At 41.0% G+C, this 12,790-nt stretch overlaps 1 protein-coding gene across 1 annotated transcript; it reads left to right on the top strand.

Annotated features, from left to right (window-relative positions):
* Nucleotides 1–4,309: 4,309 nt before the first annotated feature.
* On the top strand, nucleotides 4,310–12,790 carry CAMLG (calcium modulating ligand). Its single transcript, XM_045999536.1, has 4 exons — nucleotides 4,310–4,640; nucleotides 6,340–6,800; nucleotides 8,389–8,454; nucleotides 12,173–12,790. The coding sequence occupies exons 1-4, from the start codon at nucleotides 4,469–4,471 to the stop codon at nucleotides 12,362–12,364; spliced, it is 891 nt and encodes a 296-aa protein (XP_045855492.1). The 5' UTR covers nucleotides 4,310–4,468; the 3' UTR covers nucleotides 12,365–12,790.

Raw genomic sequence — 12,790 nt, 5'->3', positions numbered from 1 at the left:
CATATACTGACCGGTTATTTAAAGGGGTATGGATAACCTGCCAGTCACTGAATTGTGCCATGTTGTACACCTGCGTTAATAAGTCAATGGACGGCTTTGGCTGAAAGCACTTTGAATCTAAGCTGGTGTCTGGGAGGTCATAAACTAAATTCTTGATGCTCACTCCTCAATGATTGCCGAGTTTAAAATTCTAGGTTGAAAGAGGTTTTTGTTTTTTGGGTTTTTTTTTTTTTTAATCTTGATAAGTTTAAGGTAGTACTCCATTGTCTTCTGAACCCTTTGGTTATTGATAAGATGCTTACTGTCAACCTAATTGTTACTTTGAAGGTAAATCTGTTAGCTTTCAAGATTTTTCTATTATTCTTAATATTCTATAGTTTGGCTACTCTGAGTTTATAGTTTATCTCGCTTGTTTTTCAGAGCACATTTTATTTTAAAGGATTTTATTTATTTGACAGAGATCACAAGTAGGCAGAAAGATAGGCAGAGAGAGAGAGGAGGAACAGGCTCCCTGCTGAGCACAGAGCCCAATGTGGGGCTTGATCCCAGGACCCTGGGATCACGACTCAAGCTGAAGGCAGAGGCTTTAACCTACTGAGCTATCCAGGCGCCCCTCAGAGCACATTTTAACCTGAAAATCCTCGTGTATCTTGAATTACGGAAGTCTCAGCCATTTTTTTAAGTGAGATATGATTCACATATAAAGCTATTTTTCTTTACAAAATATGCTTCTGGGGGTGCCTGGGTGGCTTGCGTTCCTGCTTGTGTTCTACTCTCACTCTCTCTGTCAAATAAATAAATAAAATATTTTTAAAAATTAGCTTCTGGGGGTGCCTGGGTGGCTCATTTGGTTAAGCATCTGCCTTTGGCTCAGGTCATGATCCCGGGCTCCTGGGATCGAGTCCTGCTTTGGGGTCCCTGCTCCTTGGGGAGCCTACTTCTCTTTCGGCCTCTCTCTCTCTCACTCTCTCGTTCTCGCTCATGAATAAATAAATGAGTAATAATCTTTTTTTTTTAAAAAGGGGGAGCAGCGCCTGGGTGGCTCAGTTCAGCATCTGCCTTCAGCTCAGGTCATGATCTCCATATCCTGGGCTTGAGTCCCACATGGGGTGGGGGGTGGTCCCTGCTCAGCAGGGAGTCCGCTTCTCCCTCCCCCCTGCCTCTCTTCCAGCTTGTGCTCTCTCCCCCTTTCTCTTCTCTCAAATGAATAAATATTTTAAAAATTTTTAAAAATTATACATGAGACTAATTGAAAATGCCATATTTTTACACTTCCTCTAAGTTTTCTTTGGGGTGCTCTAGTAGCTCAGCTGGTTAAGCATCTGATTTTTTTTTTTTTTTTAACGATTTTTTTATTAGAGAGATCACAAGCAGGCAGAGAGGGAGAGGGAAGCAGTCCCCCCACTGAGCAGAGATCCCGACTCGGGGCTCCATCCCAGGACCCTGAGATCATGACGCTAGCCGAAGGCAGAGGCTCACCCCACTGAGCCACTCAGGCGCCCCTAAACATCTGACTCTTGATTTCAATCCAGGTCTTGATCTCAGGGTTGTGAATTCAAGTTCTGCTTTGGGCTCCAAGCTGGGTGTGGAGCCTACTTAATAAAACAAAAATTAAAACTGGGGGCACCTGGGTGGCTCAGTGGGTTAAGCCTCTGCCTTCAGCTCAGGTCATGATCTCAGGGTCCTGGGATCGAGCCCCACATCGGGCTCTCTGCTCAGCGGGGAGCCTGCTTCCTCCTCTCTCTCTGCCTGCCTCTCTGCTTACTCGTGATCTCTCTCTGTCAAATAAATAAATCTTTAAAAAAAAAAATTAAAACTAAAAGAGGAGCACCTGAGTGGTTTAGTTGGTTAAGTGACTGACTCTTGATTTTGGCTCAGGTCATTATCTCAGGGTCATGGAATTAAGTCCTACATCTGCTCAGCACAGAGTCTACTTGTCTCCCTCCCTCTGCTCCTCCCCCTGCTCGTGCTGTCTTTCAAATAAATGAAATCTTTAAATATATAATAAAAGAAAAATTTCTGCAACTATTTACAAAAGTTTAAACTAGTGCCGTCAGTGCTAGGTTTGGGGCAAATTGGTAAATTTTTTTTTTTTTTTTTTTTTGACAGAGAGAAATCACAACTAGGCAGAGAGGCAGGCAGAGAGAGAGGAGGAAGCAGGCTCCCCGCGGAGCAGAGAGCCCAATGCGGGGCTCGATCCCTGGACCGTTAGATCATGACCCGAGCTGAGGGCAGAGGCTTTAACCCACTGAGCCACCCAGGCGCCCCCAAACTGGTAAATTTTTTAAAAAATGAGTGGGTTTGCCTTTGTAAAGTCCATAGTAAGGGAGATAGAAATTAATATAATAATCTTAAGTATGCACATCATTTATCAAGGAATCATACCATTGAGAAGTACTGGGAAGTTTAACCAATAAAATACAGAAACCCCACAGGGAAATGGTTCCCCAGAGATATGTAAGCATATAACATGAAATCTTCACACTTTTAATTCTTATCAAACTAACGGGGCTACATGCACCTAAGCAGACAAAATTTAAATTTGGCTTCTATAGGCTCTCTTAAATGAAAAAAAAAAAAATTGTTTATCCTGGAATTGTATTTGGTTTTGGTTCATCAGGATTATATGTCACTAAGTTCTGCACATTTATTATACTTAACAATTATTTCAGTTTTAGAATTTTTTTTTTTAAGACACAGAGATGTAGGTCTTTACACACAGGGCAACATTTTCTAATGCTTTGTAATTAAGTAGGGTATATTCTTGGGATTTAGCTTTTATCCAATCAAGGGAGAAAGTCCATGTACATACCTTGGCTTTTCTTGTTATTGAATCCAAAAGATAAATTGTTGTTAGATTTTTTTTTTTTTTTACACTTTTTTCCTCAAACTTTTCTGTCTGTACAGGGTCAGGGGACTAACAGTTAAATACAGTAGTTTATTACCTTCTGTTTTGGCCAGGTTTCAGCTGTTTCCCGATTGCAGGCTTCATTTCAGAGGACCCACTAGATTGCTTCACCCTCTGCAGCCTGTCAAGTGGCCACAGGGTCCTTTTACCAAGGGTTGAAGGATGATTGATTTCCTTCATTCTTCTATTCATTCACTTAGTCTTTATGATTAATAACTATCATTTATGTACCCTACACAATTTGCTTCCTCCATAAAGGCTTTTTTTTTTTTTTTTTTTAAGAATGCGCTAGGCCACGTGCCAGCTCACCTAGGAACCTGAACTCAGGACCCTGAGCTCAAGACTTGAGCTGAGATTAAGAGTCAGTGGATGAACTGAGCCACCCAGATGCCCTCATAAAGGCATTCTCAAATTCTACTTTATGACTGTTGTTATAAGGAAAGCTATAATCCATGCTAGATTCATTGTTCTATGTTATTATTATTATACTTTTCTTCTGACTTTAAAAGAAATTAAAATTAAAACATTTCCTAATACTATCATGATTCTCAACACAGCGTTATAGTTAGGCTGGCTCTAACGAGTGCTCACGCCGTTCCAGGAGTTGCAGTTCCGAACAAAACACAAGGCTTGTCTTCATGGAACCTACAGTCTAGCTGGTGAGAAACGGACAATAAAATAAGTACATTTAGCTTACGAGTCGGATAAGAAAAATAAGTCAGATTAGAGCATGGAGTCTTGAAAAGGGTGGTGATTTAAGCAGAATGGACAGAGTCGTCTTCACTGGGAAAGCCCTGAACAAAGACGCAAAGGAGGCCTTTAACAGGGTGCTTTGATGGCTCAGATGGTAAAGCATCTGCCCTAGGCTCAGCTCAGAATCCAGGTCCTGGGATCAAGTCCTGTATTCAGTCTACTCGCTCAGCGGGGAACCTGCTTCTCCCACGGCCCCTCTCTCTGTTCCTCTAAGGGGAGGGGGAAAGGGAGAGAAGATCTGAAACGCGCCAGGTGCGTATTTGGGAGAAAAGCAACTGAGGAGATAGGAAAAATGAGCGCAAAAAACACCCTAAACGCAAGTCTCTCTAAACTGTCGCTCCCAGGTTACGTATTTCCGGAGTTTACAAGCGAGGTCGCAGAAGGTCACTAGAAACAAGTGCCTGCCGCGACAGCCTCCATTTTGCGTTTGGGCACCAACCTCAGGTGAGTTGATGCCTCACCCACATTCCTTTCTCTCTCGTCATCATGGAGGCGGGTTTTCTTCACGTCCGAGGGAACTTCAGAGAAACCCAGTGGCGGGGGGCGGGGGTAGAGGAGCAGCGAGGGCCAACCCAGGCAGAAGGGACTGAGGCTGTCGACTCTGCCCTCACTCAAGATGGCGGCGCATGCCCCGCGCTTTGTCGGGTCCGGCAGCGCGCGTGCTTAGCCCGCCTCTCAGGCTCTGCGCTGGGGGGCGGGCCTACGGCAGGAGGTTGGCTCGCGCCCTGCGGCCTGGCTTTAAGTCATCTGCGCAGAGGTTGCCACCTCTTTCACCGCCTTTAGCATTCCCTCGTTTTGGTGGGGGAGATGGAGCCGGTGACCGTCGCGCCTGACAGCGGCGACCGGCCAGGGGCTCCGGCGAACTCAGGCCTGTCGGCTTCCCAGCGTCGGGCCGAGCTACGGCGGAGGAAGCTGCTTATGAACTCGGAACAGCGCATCAACCGGATCATGGGCTTTCACAGGCCTGGGAGTGGCGCGGGTGAGAGTCTCCCGTCTTCCCTCACTCTCCCACCCACCGCTCTGAGTCTTCGGGATCGTTCTTGCTTTCTCCCTGTAACGCCCCGCTGGCCTTTTGAAAAAGCTCTGCTCTCTGACCTCCCCTCTTGTCTCCGTTTCTTAGGTGATGTCCCAAGTTCTCACTTAAATAACCCCCGGACCTTTCTAGTCCCTCTCAATTTTCCGTGGGTTTCGCTCTAAGATTGTCCCCCATCTCCGCCGCAGGCTGTGAAGCCTTGGCTCCTGTGCCATGGTGCCCTGTGCCCAGTTATGCGTGAGAGTCCCGTTTTCTTTCCCCACGCCTTCCCCTCTTGCAGGGCTCACCTTTTATCCCGTCAGATTGCTCTGACTATTGTCCCCCTCAGGAAAATGGCTTTCCTTTATTTCGGTTCCAAATGCTTTCCCTTCCAGTGCCTTTCCTAGCGTCTGTCTACCTTCTTTTGCCTTTCGCCGTTACTCTGTCGGCCCTCCGGAGCTTGTGTTTACTGAACTGCTCCCTAGTTCTTCCTACGTGGAAATGGGACTCTTACGGTCATAATCTGGTGTCTGTGTTCAATGCCCTCAACACTGTCATCTATAGGCTTTCTGCAACAGGAAGATAAAACTGGGTGGCCGTTCTTTATACCCCCAGCAAGTGGGTCGTGCCCCCCTGAGGTCTTCTCTCCTAGTGTGCTGAGATTGATGCGATTGAGGTCAGGAACCGCGTTTAACCCTAAAGAGAGTTCCTCATTTCTCGGCCAGTGCATGTACAATTCAATGAGTATTCATGTGAATATTTATTGAGCACTGAGTATGTGCTAGTGTTCTCTAAGTTTCCATTGATTGCCTTTCGTGATTGACTTATATTCGGTGTTTGCACGCTACTTAAAGCTTTGTGATTTCTGTGGGCTTCAGGTAGACAGCCCTGAACTTTCGGATAGTTCACAAGTTACCAGGAAAGGTAAGAAGCACTCTTTCAAATTCTTCTAGAGCAATAGTTAGAAGACACATTTTTCCTTTTAATGATTATCAGCAGGATATTATTTCCGAAGACATTTATTGTCCTTCTCAAGCTATATTCATTCTATATACATTTTGTTACATTTATATACATTTATACATTTATATACAATTTGTTCTTTTGCTTTGAAAATTCTGTCCTAAAGGTTTTGCTTTGCTTTTAAAGCAGAACAGCATCTTCAAACTGCTTAGTTACCTACTAATGGCTCCCTCACTACAGTAGAAGGATTACGTAAACAGTAGCTTTACTGTAGGATACGCCACACCCTATGCTGGCAGGACTCTGGATTCAGAAATGTAATATTAAAATACAGATTTTTTAAAAGCTTTAATGATTTTATATTTTTAATCAAATAAATTAGAGCAGGCAATGTAGTCATTCTTCTGGGATGTATTATCTGTGAAAACCTGGTCTTTATAGCTTGCTCCATCCATGATCATCTTTCCCACTTTTTCTCCTAGTCTTATCTTCCTACTCCCAAAGTTTGGGTTGTAGCCTCTGCTACACTCTTTTGGGGTGCTATATATTCTAAGGGTGGAGAGGAAGGAACCAGTTTATGTTTTATGCAGAATCAGTATTTAGATTCAGAGACTGCAGAGTTCTAGCAGTAGTGGCATATTTTTTAATATGAAAGGTGTTTGCCAGTATATACTACATAAGACTTCTAAATTTCTTTTCTCAGAAGACGAAGGTCAAACAAAATCAAAGCAGCAGGACAGTGACAAATTGAATTCCCTCACCATTCCTTCAGTTTCAAAGCGAGTAGTGCTGGGCGATTCGGTCAGTACAGGAACAACTGACCAGCAAAGTGGTGTGGCCGAGGTAAAGGGGACTCAGCTGGGAGACAAATTGGACTCTTTCATTAAACCACCTGAGTGTAGTAATGATGTAAACCTTGAGCTCCGGCAGCGGAACAGAGGGGACCTGACAGCAGACACGCTCCAGAGGGGTTCTCGCCATGGCCTTGAACAATACCTCTCCAGATTTGAAGAAGCAATGAAGCTACGGAAACAGCTGATTAGTGAAAAACCCAATCAAGAAGATGGAAATACAACAGAAGAATTTGACTCTTTTCGAATATTTAGATTGGTGGGATGTGCTCTTCTTGCCTTTGGAGTCAGAGCTTTTGTTTGCAAATACTTGGTAAGCAGCAGAGTGGAAACAGCAAATTGGCTATGTAATGAATCCTTTTACTCCATGGACTTGATTGCCAGTATTACTATTAGCCAGATTCATATGGCTCTTTGGAGATATAAACTGTTGTTCACCTTAGATATAGATGAAATATTCTGGTAAAATACAGAGCCCAGTAATAATTGCTTAACTTTTTCTGTACTCTAGGTAGCATTCTGAATGCTTTACATGTATTGAGTCATTGAACCTCATCCTTCTGATTCTGTGTTTTATAGATGGGGGAATGAAGACTCAGAGGTTAAATCATTTGCCTAAGGTCACATAGTTCTAAGTGACAGCTAGGTTTTAACTTAGGCAATTTCTTTCCGAAATCTAAGGGTAAATAAAGTATCTACATGTGCTATATATAAATTACCACTTTTCAAATAATTTGAACCTCAAAATGCAGTTCCTGTGGTCCTGAACATGATGTAGTTTTTCTGTGATTCAGCAAGCACTTCAGCATTTCATAATGTTGTAGTATCATAATGGCAGTCCCGTATTCTTGGTGCTTTCACCTGCCAGGAGAAATGAAGAAAAGCATAGTTCATAGTTCAGTGTCTTGCTCTTAGAAGTATTTCCATTCAGTAGACATTTTAGGAATAACTACAACTAGTGGGCTCAAAGCTAATTTTTAAGATAATTAAAGTTTATATTATTCATCAAGAAAGTTTTTTAAAATCTATTTTATGCACATTTTTTCTTAAAGAGAATTCGTTGTACAGACTTTATTTGACATTACATTGTTGTTATGACTTTCAGCATTTAATGAGATATGTAGCTGCTTTTTTTTTTCCTCCTTAAGGGCTCTGTGCTTTTAGGATTTTTAAAGTTAATGTCCTATTTATGTGTGAGGTGGTTTTTTGTTTGTTTGTTTTGTTTTGTTTTTGTTTTTTGGGTTTTTTTTTTTTTTTTGCTATCAGATTTACAGCTCTTATTTCTCACCGCTTTCACTATACATCCATCTGGTAATGTTTGCTCTTTCACTCCCTTCATAATATTTTTAATTTTAAGAATAAATGTAAATTAATTATCATTTTGGTCTTTTCAGTTTTATTGTGCAAGAAGCAAGATAACCACACCATTTTACCTACAGTAAGAATAGCTTGTCATTTAGGTGCCAGTGGTGTAGTTAATGAGATAATTTCTTGTCCCAGTGTCTGGGAGTGGATGGCATCTAGTGAGTACTGGGCCTTTTATGTGTGCTTTGAAATTGTTGGTTGATTACTTCTAGATGAGAGAGATGTTACTGCATAATGTTTTATACATCTGTCACCACTGAATATTTTAAATCCTTAAAAGAATAAGTTTTTGAGAGAAGACATTTTGGGGGGACATCGAAAGAATGTGACTTGACTTGAGAGACATATTTTATGATAAGGAGATCCAGTCCCTTTATTTTTTCACCCTTGTGCAGAAACAAGACTGCTTTCATCCAGTACAATTAAATATATGTGTATTTTTTTTACAGTTTTTTTGCTTAGAATTTTATAGCTGCTGTTGATTTGACTTGAATGATGATGTTGAAAATACATAATTTTATTTTCTGTCTTCACAGTCTATATTTGCTCCGTTTCTTACTTTACAACTTGCGTACATGGGACTATACAAATATTTTCCCAAGGTAAATTAAAACTTTTTCTAAATTATGGTGATGTATTTAGACTAATTGATGACTAGATGATTTTAAGAACTTAAAAAAAAATAGTCATACTCATGGTCTGAAACAGTGCTACTAGAAGTGTCATTGGCCAACAAATGCTGATCTTAAAACTATTTCTTTTTGTAACAAGTTCAGAAAGTGAGTGATAGAAACTTTTTGGCAATTTGACATTGCTCTAACATTTTTTTTTCATGTTTTACAAGAATGTTGGTCCATCATGGATTGGGGGGAAAACTTAACCACAGAGTTTGAGTAATACTTTTCTGAGAAAATGTTCAGTTTAATTATTTAGTGAATTTAGTTATACATTTTATCTCTAGTAAGGGAAATTAATTTTGAAATAGGTTCATTTATCTTACTGTGCTCTTTACTGGATGCCTAATAACAATGCACTGTATCTTTAATGTCAAGGCTCTGGTATTTCCAAGAAATATTTGGCCAAAATTGCAAAACAGAATCATGGAGAGTGTCTGTGTTTACCTAATCTGCTTAACTACAAACGTATACACAGTTTTGTGGGACTTGGCTGGTGTAGAAAGTAACCTTACTGATGTAATTGAGTTTTGTGTGAGGTTTTTTGTTTTGTTTTTGTTTTTTTAAGATTTTACTTATTTTTGGGGCGCCTGGGTGGCTCAGTAGATTAAGCCGCTGCCTTCCGCTCAGGTCATGATCTCAGGGTCCTGGGATCGAGCCCCGCATCGGGCTCTCTGCTCCGCAGGGAGCCTGCTTCCTCCTCTCTCTCTGCCTGCCTCTCTGCCTACTTGTGATCTCTCTCTCTGTCAAATAAATAAATAAAATCTTAAAAAAAAAAAAAAAAGATTTTACTTATTTTTTTGAGATAGAGTGAGAGCCAGAGAGCATGAGTAAGGAGGGGAGGGGCAGAGAGGGAAGGAGAAGCAGGGTCTCCACTGAGCAGGGACCGCAATGTGGGGCACAATCCCAGGAATCTGGGATAATGACCTGAACTGAAGGCAGACACTTAACCCAGGTACCTCTTGTGTGAGTTTTTTACTGAAAAACAGCTACTTGGTCTTTTGCTTAGTGATTTGTAATGCACTGAAAGACCTCATGTATGTTTTCAATGGACTTGAAACATTTACATTCATGAAGAGTTAAATAGGTTATTGATATAATACAGAAAGGAATGTAATTTTATTTGTAAATTTATTTAACTTTTTTGGATGATATAGGTGTATATTTATTGAAAGATTGATTATAGTTTTGTGATAGCAAAGTTTAAAAACAGCAAAGATGTATACTAATAAATGACTCATTAAATTATGACATATCCATTGAGAATGATGAAGCTCTGATATATGGATAATGGTGAGCTTGCCCAGAAATATTAAGAGAAGAAAGCAAAATGCAGAATATGATCTATAGTATGCTACTTTTTCATAAAAAAGGAGGAAAATAGGGGAGCCAGGGTGGTGCAGTTGGTTAAGCATCTGACTTGGTTTCAGCTCAGGTCATGACATCAACGTCCTGGGATCAAGTCTCATGTCAGGCACCACACTCAGAATGGACTCTGCTTTAGATTTTCTGTCTCTCTCTCCCCCTCCTGCTTGTGCTTTCTCTCTCTCTCTCAAATAAATGGATAAAATCTTTAAAAAAAAAAAAAAAGGAGGAAGAAAATAATGGATACTTGATTTTCTTGTATATGTGTGAAGAAACTTTGGAAGAATTTTTTAAGATTTTATTTATTTATTTGAGAGAGAGAGCACATGTGGAGTCGTGGGTGAGGAAGAGGGAGAAGCAGTGTCCCCACTGAGCAAGGAGCCTGATAGAGGGCTCAGTCTCAGTACCCTGAGATCATAACCTGAGCTGAAGGCAGCCATTTAACTGACTGAACCACCCAGGTGCCCCTCAGCTCAAGTTTTTATCTCATGGTCGAGTGTTTGACCCCCATGTTGGGCTCCACACTGGGCACGGAACCTACTTTAAAAAAAAAAAAGGCAACAAAAACTCTACAATCCTGAGATCAAGAGTCACACACTCTGTTGACTGAGCCAGCCAGGCACCTCATTTACTCGAAGAATATTGCATGAAACTATTAACAGTAGTGTGTATGGGTTACTAGGTAAATGGGGGAGAGAAAAGGAAGGGAAACTATACTTTTTTCTCAACCAAACATTTTGTTGTAACTTTTTTTTAAAGATTCATTTTACTTTTATTTATTTGACAGAGAAAGAGAACACAAGTAGGCAGAGAGGCAGGGAGAGGGAGAGGGAGAAACAGGCTCCCCGCTGATCAGGGAGCCCGATGTGGGGCTCCATCCTAGGATTCTGGAATCATAGTCTTATCCGAAGACAGGTGCTTAAGCTACTGAGCCACCCAGGTGCCCCTTATTTTTTATTTTTTAAGATTTATTTTTTTTATTTGAGAGAGAGCTTGTGCGCAGGGGGTGGGGAGGAGAGGGTAGAAGGAGAGAGAGAATCCAAATCAGACGTCCCACTGAGCACAGAGCCCATTCCCACTGAGTACTCCATCCCAGGACCATGAGATCACAACCTGAGTTGAAATCAAGAGTCAGGTGCTCAACTGACTGAGCCACTCAGGTGCCCCAGGACTTTTTTTTTTAAGTAATCTCCACATCCAACATGGAACTTGAACTCAGAATCCTGAGATCAAGAATTGCATGTTCCACCAAAGGAGCCTTTCGACAGTTTTTGTTTTTATTATTTTTTAAAGATTTTATTTCTTTATTTGACAGAGAGAGAGAGAGAGAGATCACAAGTAGGCAGAGAGGCAGGCAGAGGGGGAAGGGGGAACAGGCTCCCCGCTGAGCAGAGAGCCCAATATGGGGCTCGATCCCAGGACCCTGGGATCATGACCTGAGCCGAAGGCAGAGGCTTTAACCCACTGAGCCACCCAGGCGCCCCTCTTCTTTTCTTTAAAGTAAAAATTTTTTACTGTGAAATGTTCAAGTCTTTAGTATACCATTTAATGAGTTTTTCACCCTATGAAACCCAAATGCTTTCAAGGTTTAGAATGTGACTGTGGGGACATTCCACCGTGCCCCTTTCCAGTCAGCTTCAGCCCCTACAGACTGAGGATCTGATTTCCTTTGTCCCACTGTAGATTAGTTTTTGCCTGTTTCAGTACCTCTTCTTTTTTTTTTTTTTGGCTATTACTCTTCTCTTACTTTTGTTATCTAAGATGTACCTCCAATAAGATTTCTCCTCTCATTTTTGTCCATCTAAATCTTGGTCATTCCTGAAGGTCTGTTTTTGATTTTACTTCCTTTTAAAATCCTTCCCTGGGCTTTCTTTATACACCTAACCCTGGAGTAATTTTCTATCTTCTTTGAGCCACTATGCCATACATTATTCATGTACTTCATTTAACAGTTATTTATGTCCCGTGTATTAGTTTTTTCTGTTTTTGTCTTGTGCTGTTGTATATATCTTAAATTGTTATTTGTCTTGCCTTCCTTCCAAGATAAGACTTATTTCTTTTCCACTTTTGATAACTTGAATGGTGTCTTTCCCCTACTGCCTAGCAGTTTGCTGCTTTATATATTATATGCTTAGTAGATGTTGATATATTACTGATTGATGTAGTGAAACTTCATTAACAGGTTTGAATCAGGCAAAAATAACAGCACTGATAATGTTTGTGTACAACTTAAGTAGTCTTCTGAAAGCTGTAAGATTTATCAAAGTCTTTCTGTATACAGGGTGAAAAGAAGATAAAGACAACTGTACTAACAGCTGCCCTTCTATTATCTGGAATTCCTGCTGAAGTGATAAATCGATCGATGGATACCTATAGCAAAATGGGCGAAGTTTTCACAGATCTCTGTGTCTACTTTTTCACTTTTATCTTTTGTCATGAACTCCTTAATTACTGGGGCTCTGAAGTACCATGAAGCTTGCAGCACTCAGCAGGAGAAGCTTACCAAACAGCACCTTCTCTTCAATACTGCAGTGTCTCTAAGGAGGCAGATGGCTTTACACCTTTATGTAATTCTTGTACTTGATAGGGGTTGTAAAATCATTTGATTAGGAATGGAACGGCAGGTTCCCTGATTGAAAAGCATTGAGTTTGTCTTAATACTGTTGTGAAGAATAGACTTCCATTGTCATTAATTGACTTTTCTTGTATAATTAGAATCCCTAGTCTCCACCTTTCTCTTAACTTCTAAGATTTGTAATTTCTCTTTTGGGAGCTGAGCTGCTGCTTTTAGGAGAGCACATGAACACGGTCTCATCCAGCCCCAAGGGCTGCAACTTGTATTTGTGTTACTCTGTCCTGAGAAATGGAGCCATCTTAAAAATAAAATGAAAGAAACTGA

The sequence above is a fragment of the Meles meles genome, chromosome 3, assembly GCF_922984935.1.
Source record: "Meles meles chromosome 3, mMelMel3.1 paternal haplotype, whole genome shotgun sequence".
Lineage (NCBI taxonomy): Eukaryota > Metazoa > Chordata > Mammalia > Carnivora > Mustelidae > Meles > Meles meles.
The sequence above is the reverse complement of the archived record's forward strand: the minus strand, read 5'-3'. Positions and strand labels throughout refer to the sequence as shown.

Excerpts from the sequence above, each read along its gene's own strand:
- CAMLG (XM_045999536.1), top strand. The coding sequence starts at position 4,469 with ATGGAGCCGGTGACCGTCGCGCCTGACAGCGGCGACCGGCCAGGGGCT. Across the intron at positions 4,641-6,339 it reads CAGGCCTGGGAGTGGCGCGG|AAGACGAAGGTCAAACAAAA; the intron begins GTGAGAGTCTCC and ends TTCTTTTCTCAG. Across the intron at positions 6,801-8,388 it reads CTTTTGTTTGCAAATACTTG|TCTATATTTGCTCCGTTTCT; the intron begins GTAAGCAGCAGA and ends CTGTCTTCACAG.